This window comes from Pseudonaja textilis, chromosome 5, assembly GCF_049901715.1.
Source record: "Pseudonaja textilis isolate UNSWEBS1 chromosome 5, rPseTex1.2, whole genome shotgun sequence".
Lineage (NCBI taxonomy): Eukaryota > Metazoa > Chordata > Lepidosauria > Squamata > Elapidae > Pseudonaja > Pseudonaja textilis.
This window is the reverse complement of record NC_141994.1, coordinates 62591446-62611814: the sequence shown is the minus strand read 5'-3', so window position 1 is coordinate 62611814 and position 20369 is coordinate 62591446. Positions and strand designations below refer to the sequence as shown.

Sequence of the window (20369 nt, the reverse complement as noted above, 5' to 3'; positions counted from 1 at the left end):
ATCAGAAAAATTGTTCTTATTCTTGATATTGGGAAGATGATTCCAACTGATTCCTCAATCCTCCAAGATGCAAGCAAACTCACAAAATTAAATTCTCCGAACTGCATACAACCATAACAACCAGTTCTACAGAATCGGTCTGTACTGGTAGAATCGCACCCCTGCTACAAACACACCACTGGGACAGTTGCTAAAACTATGATCCATGGTAAAATTAGTAATATACTTCGTCTCAATGCAGGTAGTCCTTGGCTTACAATCATCCTTGACTTACAATCATTCCTTTAGTGGCCATTCAAAATTACAATAGCACTGAAAAAGTGACTTTTCACACTTTACAAGCATTGCAGCATCCCCATAGTCACGTTCACAGAGATTTAACAAGATTGCATCATCCTTTGACAAAAAATGTGAAAGTCAGAAGGAATCCAAATGCTCTGGAAATTTAATTATTTGTCAATTATTCACATTATGTGTAAAGGTCCTTATGAAAATTCAATATAAGGAGAATAGAGCTCTAGTTTCTACTTTCTATGGAGAGACGGGCCTTTTGGTGTAACCCTAATGAGAGAAAGGATAAAATTCAAATGCATTTATAATTGTTACAAAAAAAATCAGACGTTATATGTTTTATGTTTTCTTTTTCTCTTTTTTCATTTCTCTCTTTTCTTTCAGTTATTTTTTCATCACTTTTCCTTTTTTTCTTTAAAGTTCTTTTATTCTGTAAAAAGATTTTTTTAATAAAAATTGTTTTTTTTTTAAAGGAAGGAAACTTGAGAAACAGCGAAGCAGATTTCAGAATAGTTTTGCTATAGAAATAATAAAAGAAACACAGCAAGCTAGATTAAGCCCAAGAGGGCTGATTTAGACTGGTATCCTGTGCCCTCTTGGTGAAAAGGAAGCCCCAATGAATTCAATGGAATTTACTTCTGAATAGATATCTATAAAACTGTCCCTTTAATGGCTGGCTGGTTTGTACATGTGTGTGCAGAGATATGCATTCTGTCAATAATGCCCCGTTTGAGGAAATTCTATTTCAACCAGCGTCCATATGGTAACACTTTGCAGTTCTCTAAAAAGTGCAGATGCTTTTGGGAGCAGAGCATCTGATGTTCACAGTTTGCTATTTCCGAAGTTATCAGCTCCGTGTTTTTGACAGCATGGGATCCCAGGCTTATGTTCCATGTAACATAACTGTACATTCAGCTCTGCGGAGATCAGGGAGGTTGTCTTCCTTCGAAAAAGCAACACATTTTTAACAAATGCTGTTTTGGAAGGGTGATGTGGATCTTTTTTTTTTTTTCAAATTAGTAAAGACTTGAGCCTTGGAACTATGAGCTTCATTGTAAGGTGGTTTCATTCAGTATCTCGCAACAATGGAAAGATTTGGGGGCTAAGACTTTGCCCCAGAATTTTAGCAACCTAGACATAATGGTGTCAGCTGAACCCATACAAAACACCAAATCATGATATGGTTTGGGGTGTTTTTTGGTTCAGTAGGTTGTTGGAGTCTACAGATAGTCCTCAGTTTATGACCATAATTGAGCCCAATATTTCTGTTGCTAAGTGAAGCATTTGTTAAATGAGTTTTGCCTCATTTTATGACCTTTCTTGCCACAGTTGTTAAGTGTAACACTGCACACAAGTGTAACACATGCTAAGGGTCTATGGAGATTCTCAGTCATCCAGGTCATGGTTGACCCAAAGTTGCTTTTTCAAGAAGCAACTGGACTTTCTGGTTTTTCTTTGAAGACGTTTCGCTTCTCATCCAAGGAGCTTCTTCAGCTCTGTAAGAACTTCTTAGATGAGAAGCAAAACGTCTTCTAAGAAAGTCCAGTTGCCTCTTGAAAAAGCATCTTTAGTGCAGTTGTTAAGCTAATAACACGATTGTTAAATTTATCCGGCTTCCCCATTGACTTGGGTTGGTTGGAAAAAGTGGTCACATGACCCCAGGGCACTGTAACCATCATAAATGCCAGTTGCCATGGGTCCAAATTTCAATCACATGACTGTGAGAATGCCACAATGGTCCTAAGTGTGAAAATTGGTCATAAGTCACTTTTTTCAGTGCTATTATAACTTTGAACAGTCATGGACACTAAGCAAATGGTTGTAAGTTGAGAACTACCTGCATTTAGAAACATGCATCCTAGAGCTGAAGGAGAGGTAGAGTAAACTAAATAATCTTCAGACTTATGACCTTCCATACCATTTCAAGTTAAACCATATTTAATCCTGAATTCACCTGCTGTAGCTCCAACATGTTTTGCTGCCATAACACTGTAGAAAACACATCTGATACAATATTCTCAGCCTTTTATATATGAACATATATAATTCTAGGTTCTATCATATCTCAAGACCTAAAATGGACGACTAACATCAAAAACATCATCAAAAAAGCACAACGAAGAATGTTCTTTCTGCGCCAACTCAGAAAGCTCAAACTGCCCAAGGAGCTGCTGATCCAGTTCTACAGAGGAATTACTGAGTCTATCATCTGCACCTCTATAGCTGTCTGGTTTGGTTCTGCAACCCAACAGGACAGACACAGACTTCAATGAAAATTAGAACTGCAGAAAAAACAATTGCTACCAACCTGCCTTCAATTGAGGACCTGTATACTGCACGAGTCAAAAAGAGGGCTGTGAAAATATTTACAGACCCCTCACATCCCGGACATAAACTGTTTAAACTCCTTCTCTCAAGACGACGCTATAGAGCACTGCACACCAGAACGAGACACATGAAGTTTTTTCCTGAATGCCATCACTCTGCTAAACAATTCCCTCAATACTGTCCAGTTATTAAGTCTGCATTACTATTCTTATTAATCCTCCCATCCTTCCTTTCACCCATCTCCTCCCACTTATGACTGTAAGTTTGTTGCTTGTATCCTAACTATTTTTATTGACTGTTTCCTAGTATGATTTGATTGCTTATTGTAATCTATGGCTATTATTAAGTGTACCTGATGATTCTTGACTCTTGACAAGTGTATCTGTTCTTTCATGTACACTGAGAGCATTTGCACCAAGACAAATTCCTTGTGTGTCCAATCACACTTGGCCAATAAAGAATTCTGTTCTGTTCTGTTCTGTTCTGTTCTGTTCTGTTCTATTCTAACACGCAACAGGGTGCTTCATTTCTGAAAGAGTAGGAAGTGCTAAAAAGGTCAATATTTTTACTTCATTCTGCTAGGCTGCTGATCAGCACATCAATCAAGTTCAAATTAATATCATCCTTCTGTCTTTGAGAAGATGAGGGGCCTTCATCCCCGAGACTCCAAATTGGCCCTTGAATTTGTCATCTTTTGGAAATCTCTGATGGAAGCCATTCACCCTTTGCTGGCCCCAATCCCACGGGTTTCCTTGGCTTTTCTATTTTAACCTCTTGTTGGCAACCTCCTCCATCTCATTTTAAACAGGTTTTATACTGTTTTCCCCGGGAATGAAAATAGTTTTTCTAGCAAGTTGGAAACACCCCTTTATCTAGCAGTGCATGGATATTATTACATCAAAGCAGGTGGAGAGAAAGGGAGGGGAACTGAAGTATGGAGAGAAGAATAATGCCAGAACGTTAAATACTAGTTACCGCTCAATCATATTCCTTTGTATACTTGTTAACTTGTACACACCCACACCTTTCCTATAGAAGAAAGCACACATAAGTATATCTTTCTTTTTTCTCTTGACAGGAAACCAGCAGCTTTGGAGAAGAGTAAATAAATAAAGTTGGGTAAATAAAGTTTTGAAAATGCCTTCCAGAGCACAGCAATCCCACTCTGTATTAAAGTGCTGTTAAATTATTGTCTTGGGAAAATTTGGGAAAGCTGGCTGGACTACAGATCTATTACGTAAGTCATTCAGTTTCTTTTTCTTGCATCCACATCAGTGGTGGGATTCAAAAAAAATTATTACCAGTTCTGTGGGCGTGGCTTGGTGGGCATAACATGGCTTGGTGGGTGTGGCTTGGTGGGCGTGGCAGGGGAAGGATACTGTAAAATCTCCATTCCCTCCCCACCCCTCTAACCTGCTTTCCAGCTCCGTTCTTCTGTGCAGGACAACAAAAGAAGACCCAGCCGATCAGCTGGGACTCAGGAGGCAGAGAATAGATGGGGGGGGCAGTCAGAAGTGGTATTTGCCAGTCCTCCAAACTACTCAAAATTTCCGCTACCGGTTCTCCAGAACTGGTCAGAACCTGCTGAATACCCACCTCTGATCCACATGTTAGCACAGAGTAGGGACATTGAAGTGGGGAGGATTCCTAAAACATCATGATGGAGCCTCTGACCATGTAACCAAAGTCTCTGCCATTTTTATGAGTGTCTTGTGGAATGATAACCCAATAATTGTAACCGTAGTTACAATAGAAGAAAAAGATCATATTCACCAACACTAACCCTACTTTATTTGTTAGATCAGGGGTCCCCAACCTGTGAGCTGGGTGTTTGCAAGCAGGCCCTGGAAATGGCCAGTGAGCATGTGCACATATGCACATCCTCACTTCTGTGACCAGCAGCCGCATGGACATTCCATTTAAGAGAGCCACAGGCACACATGCACATCAATTGCACAAATAGAGTGTGCACAAGTGCGCTTGCTGGCCATTCATGCAGAACCAGCTTCTCTCTCCCCCACTGCCAATCCGCAAAGCCAGAAATGTTGGGGAACTCTGTGTTAGACTACAAAAATCTGCCCCCTTTAACTGTTTTCTGTATATCAGACCTGATGTGTGAGGCACAAGGAATCAGGATCACTCATTAAGGCAGGGGTGGGATTCTACCAGTTTGCACCTATTCTCTAGAACCAGTTGTTAACATTCTAAATAGTTGGAAGAACTGATTGTTAGAAGAAATTACTGGCCTAATACTGTAAGGAAGGCAGGAAGGAAACATTCTGGTGCTGCTTATAGAAATTGAGTCTCCATTAACTCTTATTACATTCTTGGCAGGACTAGACTTCCTGTCTCTGGAACTTCTCTGGAGTTTTTTTTCCCCTCCTTTGCTGGTACTTTGCTTGTGTGGAGTGACCATTCAAAGTTACAATGGCACTGAAAAAAGTGACTTATGACCATTTTTCACACTTACGACTGTTGCAGCATCCCCACAGTCATGAGAGGCCAGGTGAGGAGATGCATGCCTCGATGTGAGTGATATTGAGTTCACCACACCCAGCCCAATAACATGTCCACCCAGTCACATGACCACCAAAGCCACACCCACAAAACCGGATGTTAAAAAAAATGAATCCCACCCCTGCATTAAGGTCAGCATTAAATTAGTGCCAGATAAGAGACAGTGGAATTCAAGGGGAGGCTGGACTTGGATGCTTGTGTCAATGTAATGACTCCAGACAGATAACTCTCTCAACTCCACCCTCAATCTATCCCTTCTTCTTCTACAGCTGTGATGCCTAACCTTTTCCATGTTGCATGCCAAAAGTGTGCAGCGTGCGCATTTGTGCTCGCATGCCTGCACACATGATGCAATGAATGTGCAACTCCCCCCACCCCTGCACGAGTGTGCAACTCTGTGTGCACACAGCATGCACCTCTGCACATGCATGCATGACACCCCTCACATGCTGCATGCCTCTGTGCATGCATGCATGTCTCCCACACGTGCATCTCTCCCCGCACATGTGTAGGAGATACCAATCATCTGGCTGGTGGGGGCACACACACATGCACAGTGGGGCTCTTCCAATCGACCTCTTGCATACTGGCAGAAGTGGCTCTTCATGTCACTTCTGACACATGTGCCATAGGTTCGCCATCATATATCATCCTACAGTATGATATATCACCAGTTGATTTAATTTACAGGTTTATAAACTCAGGAAATCTCCATATCTATGTATCCTACCTATATATCAAGGCAGTAAAAGCAAAACTTGCAATAAGTAGAGAGAACAGGAAAATTATCTTAAAAGCTGGAGAGTAGTTGAGAAATTTGGCTAAAATTCTTTGGAGGCAATTGAACTGATGATTATTCTTGGCCAGAAACTAACTTCCGCCTGTGGTTACCCGGCATCTAAATATTTAGAATAAAGAAGTTTAATTTAATGGCCAGTTGAGTCAATCTTCACTCCTACTTAACCTTAGAATGTCAGATTCTAAAACAAGCTGGACTTTCAAACTAAGACTTACAATATTAAAATATGAGAAAAGGAAACTCTCTTGGCCCAGCTAGACATTGAAATCATTGCCTAGAATCAGTTCCGATTTGGAAACTGAAGAATAATTGGAGATTTGGTAAGTTTCCAACAAAAATTTGGAAACTTATCAAAGAGCTATCCAACCTAGAATTGAGGAGTTCCCTTACAGTGAAAACAATTAACCAATAGAACTGTCTCTTCTCTTCCACTTCAAGCACATATATAGTGTCCTTGTGAAATCAACGTTGTAGAATACTGCAAAAGAATCACTACCCCGTAGCATCGATTATCTATAGGAAGACCCTGAAACAAACTTCAAACAATTACCTGTATTTTTTGTGCAATGACATTTATTTCAAATCAAAGAATTACAGTGGTGCCATTCAGTATACCTGGGAAGCTTAAAAATGAAGTTGTACTACAACATGAATCAGTTGTTTTATTTCTCAAAGTGAAGTCCTTAGGAAAATCAACTAACATGTATCTTTCCTTTGGAATAATTGTGCTCCCAACTCCACTGTGATACAGTTTGGAAGACAGGAATATTTCAATCATGTTAATTTCAGTTTTTCCCTCCTGAGAATCTACAACTGCATTTGTACACTCCCTTTGTATCTCAGGAATAGCATGCCACCATCTGGACTAAATACTAAGTCACTGAGTTTCCTTTGGAGCTTCTGGTTTCAGAGTTTCTACTTCCTGTTCATTAGTTTTTGCAGGCTCTGGGTCACCTGAGGTATTCTTGAGTGCAGGAACAAAAGGTCCCACAAGCCAGGATAATGGAGCGTTCTGGTGCACATAGTCCAAGATATCATCTACATACGTCTGGGCCATGCAGACTGTCTTCTTGCTTTGGATCAAAAGGCTGCTAGAAAGATCTTTGAAAGATTGAGCCTCAGTAAAGGTAGCTTGAAGTTCCTCAATGCTATGGAGAGCCAACTCAATATTCTGCTGAAAGATACCAGGCAGACCTTGGATGCTTCCCATCAAGTTGGTGTATGCAATCTGCAGTTGTTCAGTGATGTGATAACTCACGGCCAAGCTATGACATTCCATCTGTGAAAAGGAATGCACCAATAGATATATTTTAACTTCTCAAGAATGGCCCTACAATTATTACATCAAGAGCTCATGTTTCCTTGGTCCCCCTCTGACTTTAATCCAGCCGTACCTGCCGTAGCTTTTCCTTTTCTTCCTGGGGTATCTGAAGGATATCTTGCATGGTATGTTCTATCTGGTGGAGCAAAACAAGGAATTGTTTTTAGTACAGCTTTGGTTAGAGCAATACAATTTGCTTTGCCATCAGAAAGATCATGACCGGAGCAAGCTATCCATCCCCCTTGCAAGTGACTCAGAGCACTAAATGAATACAAGTGTTTATCAGTTGGAGTCTCCACTCCCAACTTAGATGCAAACAGATACATTTTTGCCATTTCCCCTCTGCTTTTTGTCTTTGAATGTGATCTGGCAACCACAGTTCGCCTTGAACGATTCACAAAAATACCAATATGAGCTAAAGATTAAAAAAAAAAATAAGGCTGCTAATTTCCAAGTGGGGGGAAAAGAGGTAAAGGCAAGGCATTTTGTTGCAAGAAAAGTTAAGTTTAGATATCTAATCTTAAGCTCCCCATTCCATCCTCTTTCTAGCACTGCTTTCCTTTTGCTTTCTTATTTCCATTCAATAAATCATTTCCCATGTACATAAGCAGGGTGAGAAGACCAAAGCACAGGCTAGCTTATGTCTCAGCGCACCCAGGCTAGCTTATGTCTAAGCTCCCTTCCAGATGTGTCACACACAAAGCTCCTTCAACATTATATTGCTCTAGCAGCAAAGCATGTGTTCTTTTTCCTGTGTACTTACTGTTCCTATGCCCCAATAGCATGAGTTGCTTATACCACAAAGGGAACATAGTTAAGGAGGGGTGGGGCTGAAAAACATTTCAGTCCATATTGAATTTTTAAAAATTAAGAGGTCTGGAGGTGAATTCTCCTACCTGTCCAATGGCTTGACGTAACTGGCTGAATGTATTCTGGATGTTTTCCCTGGCGGCTTCCATTTTTACCACAGCATACTTGTAGGCACGATTCTGGAGTTTAGTTGATAGGGAACCAAGCTGCACAAAATAACCTTGGGAGTCAGGTGGCAGGGGGATCCCTTCTGGTGTAGATTGTGCTATTTGAGCTGTGGAATATAGTTTAAAACATGTTACTTCTTTGAAACGTCTGCTCAGACTTCAAGCCATTTTCTTTTCCAAAGGTATGGCCTTTGGAAATAGCAATATTCACCAAAGACAATTGAACAAGACCGGGAGTATTGCAAATGCTAAACTCCTATGATCTCACAGACACCAGACTGAAGATGTTGAGGTAAAATGCCTTGCTTACCAAGTTCTTCCTCAGTCATTGGTAGATAGTGATCCAACAACTCTTCCGATATCTCTAGTACTACTTCTACCCCACTCATGGCGAGTTTGCCCATTCTTGTGTCTATGAGCATCTCTTTGCCATCTTGGACAGCTTTGGCTACTGCTTCTTTGGCATCTGCTACTTTGGAGGACACCAATTCCTGTGTCTCAGAAATAACCTATGGAGAGACCATTAAACAAAAGCAGCAACGTTCAGTGTTTGGGGAACTGGATGTAATGTAGTTCTAACCATTATTCTCTTAAGAATTACTCTGGGTAAGCAAAAAGTCATCGAAGTCTTCAGTCGTCAGAATCTATATTTGGAAAACAAGCAATATGTGACTATTGCTTTTTAGATTCCTTTTACTCGCCAACTGCTGCTCTGTTCCAAGCTATCAGATCAAATGAATCAATACAATGCTGAGATCAGATTTTACACAAGTTTTCATCCCCTGATCAAGTGGCTTTTAATTTTATCCCAGTGCAGTTTTAGATCTTTTCCTCATGCTCTTGATCAGAAATAAGAACATTAAATTACTATATCCAATATAAGGCAATTTTAAGATGTATCGGAGTTGCACCCCCAAACCCCTAGAGGGCACCAGATTTATCCTCCATCAACAATGATAAAGACAGGAGTAAAAATAAGTTCAGTTTACCTGGTCAGCTGTCTGATGGAGGAACGGCAAGTTCTCCTCCAGCTTATCCAAACCCTTGGAGGCATAGTGGCTTGCTACTGAAACTAGAGACATGCAGTATTTAACTTATAGGCTGCAAGACTTTTGACATAACATCCAAAAAGTATTAAGTATTTTTAGAGTTCTAATCAATAACCACTGAATCTTCCTTTTCCCCTCATTACATTCCATTTAAATTTCTCATGGTATAAACTTCTGAAAATTAAAGTATGTTGCAGTTTACAGAAAAAAATATTCCAGGTTGATATTTTTATTTTGAGATTTGTATATTGCCCATCCCACAAAGAGGTGACTCTGAGTGGATTTACAAACATCAATGTGGACCTCAGAGTCCAATTTCCATCCTTTCAAGAAATGTCACATTCTGACATGCATTTATATAGTACTGTAACAATTCCTACAATTCAAGTACATTATTGAAATGGCAGAAATTACAATATCGATGGATAAATACAGATTATCTGGAACAATCTCCTTATTGAACAGGAGTGAGAAAAGAGGAAGAGATAAACAGATCCTAGAGTTGGAAAAGATTACTGGTGCTCTCATCTCCCAGTGAAAAGGAATCAACTAATTTTCTGGATTATTGGTCTCACAAGACTCACAACACACCAGTAGATAGAATTCCTCACAATCTTTACATATGTGAACCAGTCCCAAAACCTACAGTGAAAATAAGCTTGTGAGGTGCCCCAAAGACTTGCTGCCTCTTTCCACAAAGAGAAAATCTTTAGAATGAGGGCAGTGCCTTACCTTGGGGCTCAAGCTTACTCAGAAAAGGTTGAGCACTATACATAGCCATCTCAGAGACATGCTTCACGCTCTTCTCTGCCAAATCCAAAACTACTTTAACATAGGGGTGGCTCTCCTTAGTCGAGGTATAAGCCGAAGCTGCCATTTCATAAGTGGAGCTGACAAGAGGCAGGTTGGTAGCTCTTGAAAGAACATCCTTTGGGGTATAGGATAGGTTAGTAAATACATGCAATGTTCAAATATGACTATAGCCTATTCCTATAGGAGGTTTCCTTGAGTATCCTCTGTATGTATTGGGACTATAATTCCCAGCTTTATATGACTAACAACCCTTCTAGCAGAAAGTTCTGGAAGTTGTAATCCAAAACCAAACAAGGTACACTATTGATGAGGGCTAGTTTGGACACAATTGTGTTAGCAGTTCCTTTGAATAATCTTTCTCCCCAACTACACTGGGTAATTCACATTTTAGCATTTGTTGGCATAGGCACCAAAAACATACAATATGTAGATATTATACAAGCAGCTGTTTATTATACTTCAGAATTTGTTAAACCACAAACCAAGATTTAGAAAATTAAATAGAAATTAAAAGAGTGAAACAGAAATCTGGCACATTACAAGGAAAACTCCAGCATTACTTTTATCAAGTATCATTTTGCATCACATAAAAATATTCTAGAGAAATGAGTTTCTTGGAACTATTCAGCTTTTGAACCATGGGTGATTTGCAACTGGCCACAACTCACCCCATAGCAGGTATTTTATGAATAGGCAAACTTCCTGGAGTAGCCATTTTGTGAGCATGCTCACATTCCTTGCTCTCAACCTGCTAAAATATGCCCCCAACCCAAAAGGCAGACTACCCATTATTCCAAGGAACGCCCCCCCCCACCCCTATTTATAGATGACAATGTCAGGGATTCAATAAACCTTGTCTGCAAGTGTTAGGTTTAGTACTTTCTAGGACAGGAAGTTAGGAAAGTTATCATGGTAGAGAGTGGAAGAAAAATAGACAATTCCTAGAAAAACTGCTGACATTCCAGGTTAGAAAAATACACCTAGGACAGGCTGTCTCTGCTGCCTTGCATATTGCAGGGCCCCAGGATACAGGCTGCAAAAGTTCAGAAAAGCCCCAAATTTCTTTTTCTATTCTCACTGCCATCTAGTGGTTGCCTTAATTTTTTCAACTGGGGCACCTTTGAATCGGTTTCTTACTCCTGGTGACTGGATTAATCCCTGGAAGTTTCTTGGCAAGATTTTGGAAGTGCAAAGCAAGTGTCACCCCCCCACCCCACCCCCACCCCAAATCGACTTTGTGCATAAATGGGGACTAGAACTTCTGCTATCCTGGTTTCTATAGTGGTGTTTTAATCACTACACCAAACTAGTTGTCTCTCTACATTTTATAGGATGTAAAATTTCAAATCTTAAACTAATTGTGTTTCAATTATTTCAAGGGTGGAATAAGACTGGTTCAGGTGCTTTGGAAGCATTTCTCATTCATAGAGCCTTTGGTGCAAAAAGACCTGGCTTTTGAATGAGGAATGCTACTTAAAAAGAAAATAACTGGGCTGAGAAAATTAATTATCTTTAATTAAAATTAAATAGCATGGTTCTGCCTTCTATATAAAACATTGTTTCAATCACATTAAATATTACTTGGCATTAAAATCTAAATTGGTCCTGCAACTTTATTATCCTGTCTAAATTATATGCAGATGTCTACTGATACTCATTCATTAGTTTAGACTCTCCAAGGACAAATTTACCTGCTGTGTTTCATTATTCTCCATAGCTGAAGACTGTTCCTCATTATTTCTGGGAGCCACTGGATGTTCAGGCCTAGAACAACAAAAATATCCCTTAGTAACACCTGTAACTCTCTCAAGATACCTACAGCTCTCGAAGAACATTGAAGGTGCTATTTTTTTATATCTCTGGCCTCCACTTTGCATCCATTGAAATAGGCAACAGCTCATGTGTAGCTTTTCCCAAGCAGAAGATGCAGACATGACTGTGTGTGAGCCCTGCTAAAGGAGAACAAATGATAAGCTTATTATTGTAAATCATAGTTTTTTTTACCATCACTTCTTGGTAGAATTTTCTTTTCAGCAACTTTGGAAATTTAACTAAATTGTAGCTCCATTTTAAGGAAAAACCAATTAACCCAAATTGTAGCTTAAAGTGATGGATGGACCCAATCAAGTTTTCTAACATTAAGCCATGATTGTAAACCTGCAATTGTGCCTTGGAAATCATGGTTTTAAATTTAGCTTTGGGTAGGAACCCAGAAACTATGGCTTATTTTAGAGTTAATTAAAACACACGGCTTATCACAAGGCAGGAATCTTAAGCAGTGATTCCCTTAATCTTAAAGCAAGGTTTCAACTCATTAAGTGACATTGCTTTTACATTTCCAAGGTTAAAACATGGCAAATTGTTCTATACAGAAGTTATCTAAAATACATGTGCTTTTATGTTACGTTAGAGTATAAAAATGTAATCTGGTAAAATTTAATAATAAAATGCAAACATGTAAATTGGCTCTACACCAAAAAGCAGACCAAATGATGGCTTATAAATGTTCTATTAATTTATTTAGAAACTCTGGAGATAAAGGAGAAAGTGGAACTACCATAGCATTCCATGTTCACATAGCCAATACCATCCCCAATATTGTACATTAACACATTCTTCTTAACTTAAATACCATTTTAAAAAAAACTTGGGAAACACTTACATGTTCTTAGTAGAAAGTTTTAAGAGGGTCTTCAGCTCTTCACGGAAACTCCTGCAGAGTAGATTAGCCAGCTCCAATTTCAGCTTATTTATCTATCAAATGAAGACCAAGCCCTCCAACTGACAGAGCAGAGGGCCAATGGGAGCATTGTTTGATTGAAGAGATCTTCCCACTTTCTTGCTTTGCTCACTGACTGGCTATGCGAGAGCAAGCAATGCTCCCATTGGCAATCTGACCTCTCCAGATAATACCATCAACTGAATAACTCATAATGAAAGCAGTAGGGGTTGGGCTCATACATTGGTTTGAATTATAATGCAGTTTGTTCAGTTTGGGCTTGATGTGCTATGTGAACCCAATCTGCCTAGTGTGTAAAACATGATATGTAACAGCATGTTATGTAGCCCAGATAATAATGGTTGGTTTGGATAAGCCCTGCTTAAACCATGTCTCACCTGAAGTGGTGACATATTTTCAGCCATGGTTTGTTTGGACATGGTTTGTTGTATATATCACAATTAGCTCTGTTTACATCTCAAATAAATTATAAACCATGTTTTAGAAACCACAGTAGTTAATTTCACACAATGTGCTAAGCCAGGTTCCAAAAAGTGGCACAATGATTTAGCACAAAGGTCTTTGAACTCTGAGGCAATTGGAACCACTTGGATATTAAATGAAAGCTCTGGGTATGCCATGGTGGGCACTATCACTATCAAACACTCAATGTGGTAGCCATGTTTCCAAAGTTTGCTATAACTTTTACTTTCAACGTTGTTCCCAGAACCTGGAATCATTTTTGGAAATGAAGGTGATATTCAAGGCTGAGTGTTGTTTTTCAGGATGCTAGCTTCTCAATTTGTAATAAAAGATTAAAAGATCCTTTTAAAAAGGTAACACAGCTGGATGTGGTGCTCGGCAGGAGGCCCACAATACATCTGCATAATGGCATTGGGACTCAGAATGTAGTATTCTGTGTAAACCAATGTTTTGAATAACAATACAAAAATCTGCAGCAAAGAGGAGCAGACCAACATTTTTTATTTTGTATTTATTTATTTTTGTCAATTGCTTACAAGATAATAGCTATAAGTAAAAACATAGTTATGAATACATGGATACTTATAAGAAAAATAAATATATATACAAAAGAAACAATAGGACAGGGATGGTAGGCACGTTGGTGCGCTTATGCACACCCCCTACAGACCTATTAGGAAAGGGGTGAGGTCAATAGTAGACAGTCTAAGGTTAAAGTTTTTAGAGTTTGGGGAACAAACCACAGAGTCAGGTAGAGTATTCCAGACATTGACCACTCTGTTGCTGAAGTCGTATTTCCTGCAATCAAGTTTGGTACAATTAACCTTGAGTTTGTATCTAGTGATGTTCACCCATCCAGATTAAACTTAGTTAACAGCAGCTTACTTTGAAAATGATGGCTTATTTTAGGGTCTGATCCTTTAAACACTTAGGCATCTCTCACAATTTTCTGCATTTGATTAATGCAGCTGATTTTCCTAGTAGGCTTAAGCCAGTAAAATTAAAAAGTGGGGGGATCTACCATTCTGTCTTGTATTGGCAACCAACATTAGTGAGCAAAGTTTTTCAGACCAACCAGAAAATTATTGTCTGATCATGCTTATATACTGTGTAACTGTTGAGGATACATTTGCTGGGTCAGTGCTGTTTGTAATTGCACATGATTAGATCCTACAGAATTCATCCACACATCATATCATGGTTGCTCCATTTCACCTTTATTAGCCAATTAGAAAATGAGGAAGGACACAACTCAGAACTAATGCTGGCTAAAAGGGGAAACACCAAGGAAGAAATAGAAGTGGAGTTTTCTGTTTTCTTGCTTGCTGTGTTCATTTAGGATAAACTGACCTGGGTTTCATAGTCTCCATAGCAACCATTGGTTTCTGGGTGATCTTGGGCCTGACATATATAGTAGATGCAGTAGGGGTTTCTGGCAAGACCTCATTTTTTGTCTCAGGGCAGCTGATGCTAGATATGAAGATGGGAAATATTATGATCAGTTCTTTACTATGGTTAAATCACTTTCTGGTCAATATCATTATCATTATTATCAATTAAGCCAGAGAATTATCATGGAGAAGAAAACATTCAGAAGAAAAAGGCACTAGTTGGGTATAATTGGTTAAGCTTCCCCATTGTTCTCCTGCATTTCGCACCAAACTGAATAATTCTTTGTCTCTGAGATTTCTCTTGCAAGAATAATCTCCCAGCAATTGAAAAGAAGTTGGGTGCAGATGAAAAATACAGATAACGGCTTCTTAATTTGGGCCATATCCATTTAAAATGGATTCTATTTTCCTAATCCTGCAATGTAAAAGAAAAAAACACTTGCTTTTAGATGAGTTAGTGAGATAAATGCCTCTCAAATTGTCAATTTACAGTATGAAATTGGGTGTGGTAAATTGGGCGAAATAAGCTCGTCGGCCCAAAATTTCACTGGATCATGTTAAAAAAACAAAAGCAACTGGACCATCAAAAAATCCTTCAACTTTCCATGGATTTTCCAATATGTGGACTGTTGGCACACTTCTACAGAGATAGAGAGCTATTAAATGCTAATGAATCTTCTGAAGCTGATGAATGACCTAGCAGGCTCACTGCAACTTTTTAAACAGTGGTCTGGTTGAAAGTTAACTACATAGTTTTTGCAGAATAGGGAAACAATTATTAAGCAATGATGCCAGGTTTGTGGGAGTCTTTGCTGAGGAAATTGCTTAGTTTTGATCTGGGTTGCACACCACTTAGGTAGAGTGTGAGGCAACATGTCACAAATTCCTTTGGATTAGTAATTGTTTTTCCTTTTTTTATCTTGTAGAGCAGGGATGTCAAACTCATGTGGTCATGTGGTCATCATGTGACGTATTGTGACTTTCCCCTTCACTAAAATGGGGGTGGGTATGGCCAGTGCATGACTCATTCTGCCCATGTGCCATGAGTTTGACATCCCTGTTGTAGAGTTTGAAAACAGGGACAGAGTTCTCTGTGACGTGAACTCTTCCAACTATAGACTGGTACTACATGCCAATTGGGTCCTTCAGATGGGAGGAAAGGCTGTGGCTCACCAGATTCAGAAGTCGTTGAATGTTTATTAGAGAGGATGGTACCTGCTTGCCGGTAAGCACCGAAGTCCAATTCAAAATCCTGGTATTAAGCTACTAAGGCCTACATGGAGCCCTGATGGTATAGAACTTAGATTGCAATATTGCAGGCAAACTCTGCCCACAATCTGGAGTCTGATCTTGACAGACTCAAGGTTGACTCAGCCTTCCTAGGTTGGTAAAATCAGGAGCCAAATTGTTGGGGCAATATGCTGATATTGTATACTGCCTAGAGAGCGCTGTGAACTTATAAAAGTTTACAGTTTACAGGTATATAACTTTAAATGCTATTGTATTGCATTGTTTAAGGGCTGTGTTGCTATTGTCCTTCTCATCTTTTCATCTTCTCAACTTTCTCATCTTATCTAATATCTTCTCCTATTGGTTTCTTATGATTTACCACTTGTTTGTATCTTGTGATTTATAATTATATCTTATGATTTATGATATATGACTTACTACTTTGTATGTTCACTGGGAGCTTATGCACCGGAGACAAATTCCTTGTGGGTCTAAACACACTTGGCCAATGAAGTATTCTTTGCTATTGTTACTTCTACCTTCAGGCCTGTTTTCTCCAACTGTAATCAGCCAGTCCTACGTGACCATCCTGATTAGTTATGCTTAAGGACCATACCCAATAAGAAATTAAATGGTAAAGTTTCAAAGGCAAACTTCTTATAATGATCTTAATATCTTAAAATGGTTTTCTCCCAATATTGATCATTTGCCTGGTTTTCTCGAAGGTTATAAAAATGGACCTATTTCAACAAGCATTCCAGTACTAGACCTCATTTTATAGGGATTAGATTTATGGAGGAAAGCAGTGGTGGGATTCAAATTTTTTTACTTCCTGTTCTATGGGCATGGCTTGGTGGGCGTGGCAGGGGAAGGATACTGTAAAATCTCCAATCAGAAGTGGGATTTGCCGGTTCTCCAAACTACTCAAAATTTCCACTACCGGTTCTCCAGAACTGGTCAGAACCTGCTGAATACCACCTCTGGAGGGAGGAGATATTTGTCTTTAAATAAGTAAAAGGTTGCTTTAATGGAGGCCTGAGGGATAATCTGATTAAGTGAGGTGTGTTGTTCCTTTAAACTGTATGCAAGCACTGGCAGTATGAACAGATTTTTGTAATAAGTAATCAACAAAATATACTTTATAGACCACAATCCTAACTTCACAGCATATACTAGCTTCAAACCAAACCAAATGTTCAGTTCTCTAGTAGCTTACATCAGATAGACAGAATCTTGCCAGATTAAACCTTTACTACTTTCATCTTAACAGACATACTTTGGGAGATTGTAGGTGTTCTGTACGAACATTTGCATACTCGAAACCCGGCAGCCCAGATTGGCCAAAGCGCACGGCCACCGGATTGGCTGAGTGCGCAACACTGATTGGTCGTTAGGAATTGGCCGCGATTGGCTGAGCCGATCGCGGGCGATTCAAAACGACCCGATTGGCTGCAGCGCCCGGCAAGAAGTGCTTTTAAGCTGCATCTCTTTCCCCATTCCCCCACTTGTGTATTATCCCAATAAATGAGCTGAACCAAGTCACTGACTCGCGTCCTTTGTTCGTATGAGATATACGACACTGGCGACAAAGGTGGGATATTAAAACAAGTCCCACACCGCACGTGGCCCACGAAACCGCAACCGGCAGCATGGCCAGCGGCAACGTGCCACCCGCTCCCTTCAACCAAGCTACGGAGGATTGGGAATCGTACATAGACCGATTCCTCATGTTCCTGGAGAGTAGCAACCTCAAGGACGCGAACGGGCAGAGGAAAAGGGCCGTTTTCTCACACACTGCGGGCCCGCAGTGTTTAAAATGGCAAAAGCCCTCGCCAAGCCGCTCGACGTAAAGGCCATGGACTGGGCAGATCTCGAACCGCTGCTGAGGAGCCACTATGCACCCGCCGTGCCCACCCTCATCCGCCGGCACGAATTCTACCGCCGCGATCAGAAGCAAGGGAGAGCGTCAGCAACTTTGTGGCCGACCTCAGAGACCTCGGGGCCTGTGCGGGTTCACCGATCTCGATGAAGCCCTGCGGGACCGCGTCGTCCTCGGCCTCCGGGACCCCGTTCTACAGAGCCGGATCATGGCAAAGGGCGACATCTCCCTCGCCGACGCCCTTGCCGAAGCCACCGCAGCGGAAGCGACCCGGAAATCAGCGGCCCAGTTGCGGCAAGCCAGCACCGTGGAGCGACCCGCCATGACCGAAGCGACCGCGACCCCCGAGAACCAGCCCGGATTCGACCATCGAGCAGCCGCCTCCACACACCACGGCGATCTCGAATCCCCCTCCGACTCAGAAGATGACGAGGAGGACATCCACCGGCTGCAGACGGGACGCGACCAGCACGAGCCACGGAACCGAAAATCAAAGTTCCAGTGCGCCGGCTGTGGCGGCAAACACCCGCGGTCAGAATGCCGGTTCTTTGATGCAATATGCTGGCATTGCAACAAGCGTGGCCACATCGCCAAGGTCTGCCGCTTCAAACGGAACCACAGCCCCCGCCACCGAGACGGCAGCCCATGGAGACGCAACAATGCCAGACGCGACAGCACCCCCCCGAGGAACCGCGATCGGGATAGCGAGAGCCGTTGGAGCCGGGAAGCGAGGAGCCGCCGTTTCAACGAAAACTGCCAGCGTGAGGAAACGCACCAGACGGTCATCGTCAGCCATTCCTCCAACTGGGATGGCCGGAAGGTCCACGTGGAGGTCACCATCGAAGACCGCCCCTGCAAGATGGAAGTCGACTCCGGATCTTACCTATCCATGGTCGCGTGGCGGGAAATTAAGCGGCTAGTACCCTCCATGAAACGGCACGAGCTGGAGAGCCAGAAGCTCATCCTCAAAGACTACCAGGGGAATCGCATCCCCGTGGTAGGGATCGGGCACTTCAAGGTCACATTTAAAGGGCGCACTGAAATACTTCCCCTAACCATCGTCGAACGAGACCGCCCCAGCCTCCTGGGACTTCAATGGTTCGCGCCGTTGGGACTAGAAGTGACCGGCACCAACCACGTCGCTGAGGCGGACTGGGAGGAGCAGCTCGGCGCGAGTTCCAAGAGGTCTTCAACGGCAACCTAGGCAAGTACCGGGGGCCCCAATATCGCTCAGCCTTGACCCCACCATTGCCCCTATCCGCCTCAAACCCCGGCGAGTGCCTTTTGCCCTCCACCCCAAAATCGATGAGCAATTAAATAAGCTCATCGAGCAGGAGTCCTCGAGCCAACGGACCATGCCCGATGGGAGACCCCTATAGTCACCCCGATAAAGCCAGATGGGTCGGTGAGAATCTGCAGGGACTATAAGGCCACCCTGAACCGTGCGCCACAACAAAGCGCCTACCCCGTCCCAGTAGTGCAACACCTTCTACACTCACTGGGGGCAGGGTTTTCGCCAAACTCGACCTGGCCCAAGCCTATCAGCAACTTCCGGTCGACGAGGCAACCGCAGAAGCGCAGACTATAGTCACACACCGAGGGGCATTCCGCTGCAAGAGGCTCCAATTGAGTCAGCGTAGCCCGGTGTATTTCAAAGCCTAATGGAGAGGCTCCTCCGGGCATAAAAGGGTAGTGCCCTATTTTGATGACGTGTTGGTAGCCGGGCCGACCAGAAACAATTGGAGGGCGCCTAAGGGAAGTACTGCAAAGATTCCAAAGTGCAGGACTAAAAGTTAAGAGGGAGAAATGCCAACTGCGCACGGCACGGGTCGAATTCCTGGGGTACCTACTAGATCAGCACGGAATCCACCCCACCGAGGGCAAAATAAAAGCCGTCAAAGAAGCCCCGAAACCCAGAAACAAAACGGAGTTACAAGCGTTCCTGGGGTTGATTAATTTCTACAATGTTTTCCTGCCCCAAAAGGCGACCGTGGCGGAACCGTTGCATAGGCTGCTCGACAAGGCAGCCACCTGGACGTGGGGGAGACGAGAAGAGGACGCTTTCAACAAAACCAAGGACCTTCTCACATCGGATGCTGTCCTCATCCAGTACAGCGAGACACTCCCCATCACGGTAACGTGCGACGCATCACCCTTCGGGCGTAGGGAGTCGCCCTCAGCCACACCCTCACCGACAGAAAAGAAGCACCCATCGCTTTTTTCTCAAGGACCCTTTCAAAACCCGAAAGAAACTACAGCCAATTGGACAAAGAGGCCCTAGCAATCGTTGCAGCCGTAAAGAAATTCCACGAATACCTTTACGGCAGGACTTTCTCCATAATCACAGACCACAAACCGCTGCTGGGAATACTGGTGGGAGACCAGGCCACCCCAATCATCCTCTCCCCAAGGATGACAAGGTGGTCCGAATTTCTCGCCGCCTACAATTACCGGCTAATCCACCACCCCGGTAAGTCAATCCCGCACGCGGATGCCCTCAGCTGCACACCATTGCCCACCCTGGACGCTGACCCAGCACCCACCACATCCACTCTGAGCATCAAGACCTTAC

At 42.1% G+C, this 20369-nt stretch overlaps 2 protein-coding genes across 2 annotated transcripts in view; one reads left to right on the top strand and one right to left on the bottom strand.

The window, feature by feature from the left end:
- Positions 1 to 6740: 6740 nt before the first annotated feature.
- On the bottom strand, positions 6741 to 12794 carry LOC113437942 (perilipin-3-like). The gene is made up of 8 exons (XM_026703154.2): positions 12758 to 12794; positions 11787 to 11859; positions 10015 to 10210; positions 9223 to 9305; positions 8544 to 8742; positions 8153 to 8340; positions 7330 to 7392; positions 6741 to 7214 (listed from the first exon to the last, which is right to left on the bottom strand). Coding segments are annotated over exons 1-8 (1206 nt in total). The 5' UTR covers positions 12760 to 12794; the 3' UTR covers positions 6741 to 6812.
- Positions 12795 to 18119: 5325 nt separating this feature from the next.
- Positions 18120 to 20369, top strand: part of LOC113437954 (perilipin-3-like) — a 39201-nt gene continuing 36951 nt past the window's right edge. The window contains exons 1-2 of the mRNA XM_087935611.1: positions 18120 to 18328; positions 18419 to 18558. Of these exons, the coding sequence (XP_087791737.1) occupies positions 18120 to 18328; positions 18419 to 18558 (349 nt within the window). The remainder of the gene's footprint in view (positions 18329 to 18418; positions 18559 to 20369) is intronic.

Coding starts and splice junctions, on each gene's coding strand:
- LOC113437942 (XM_026703154.2), bottom strand. Junction 9,306..10,014: donor GAGTAAGCTTGAGCCCCAAG/GTAAGGCACTGC, acceptor GCATGTCTCTAG/TTTCAGTAGCAAGCCACTAT. Junction 7,215..7,329: donor AAAAGGAAAAGCTACGGCAG/GTACGGCTGGAT, acceptor TCCTTTTCACAG/ATGGAATGTCATAGCTTGGC.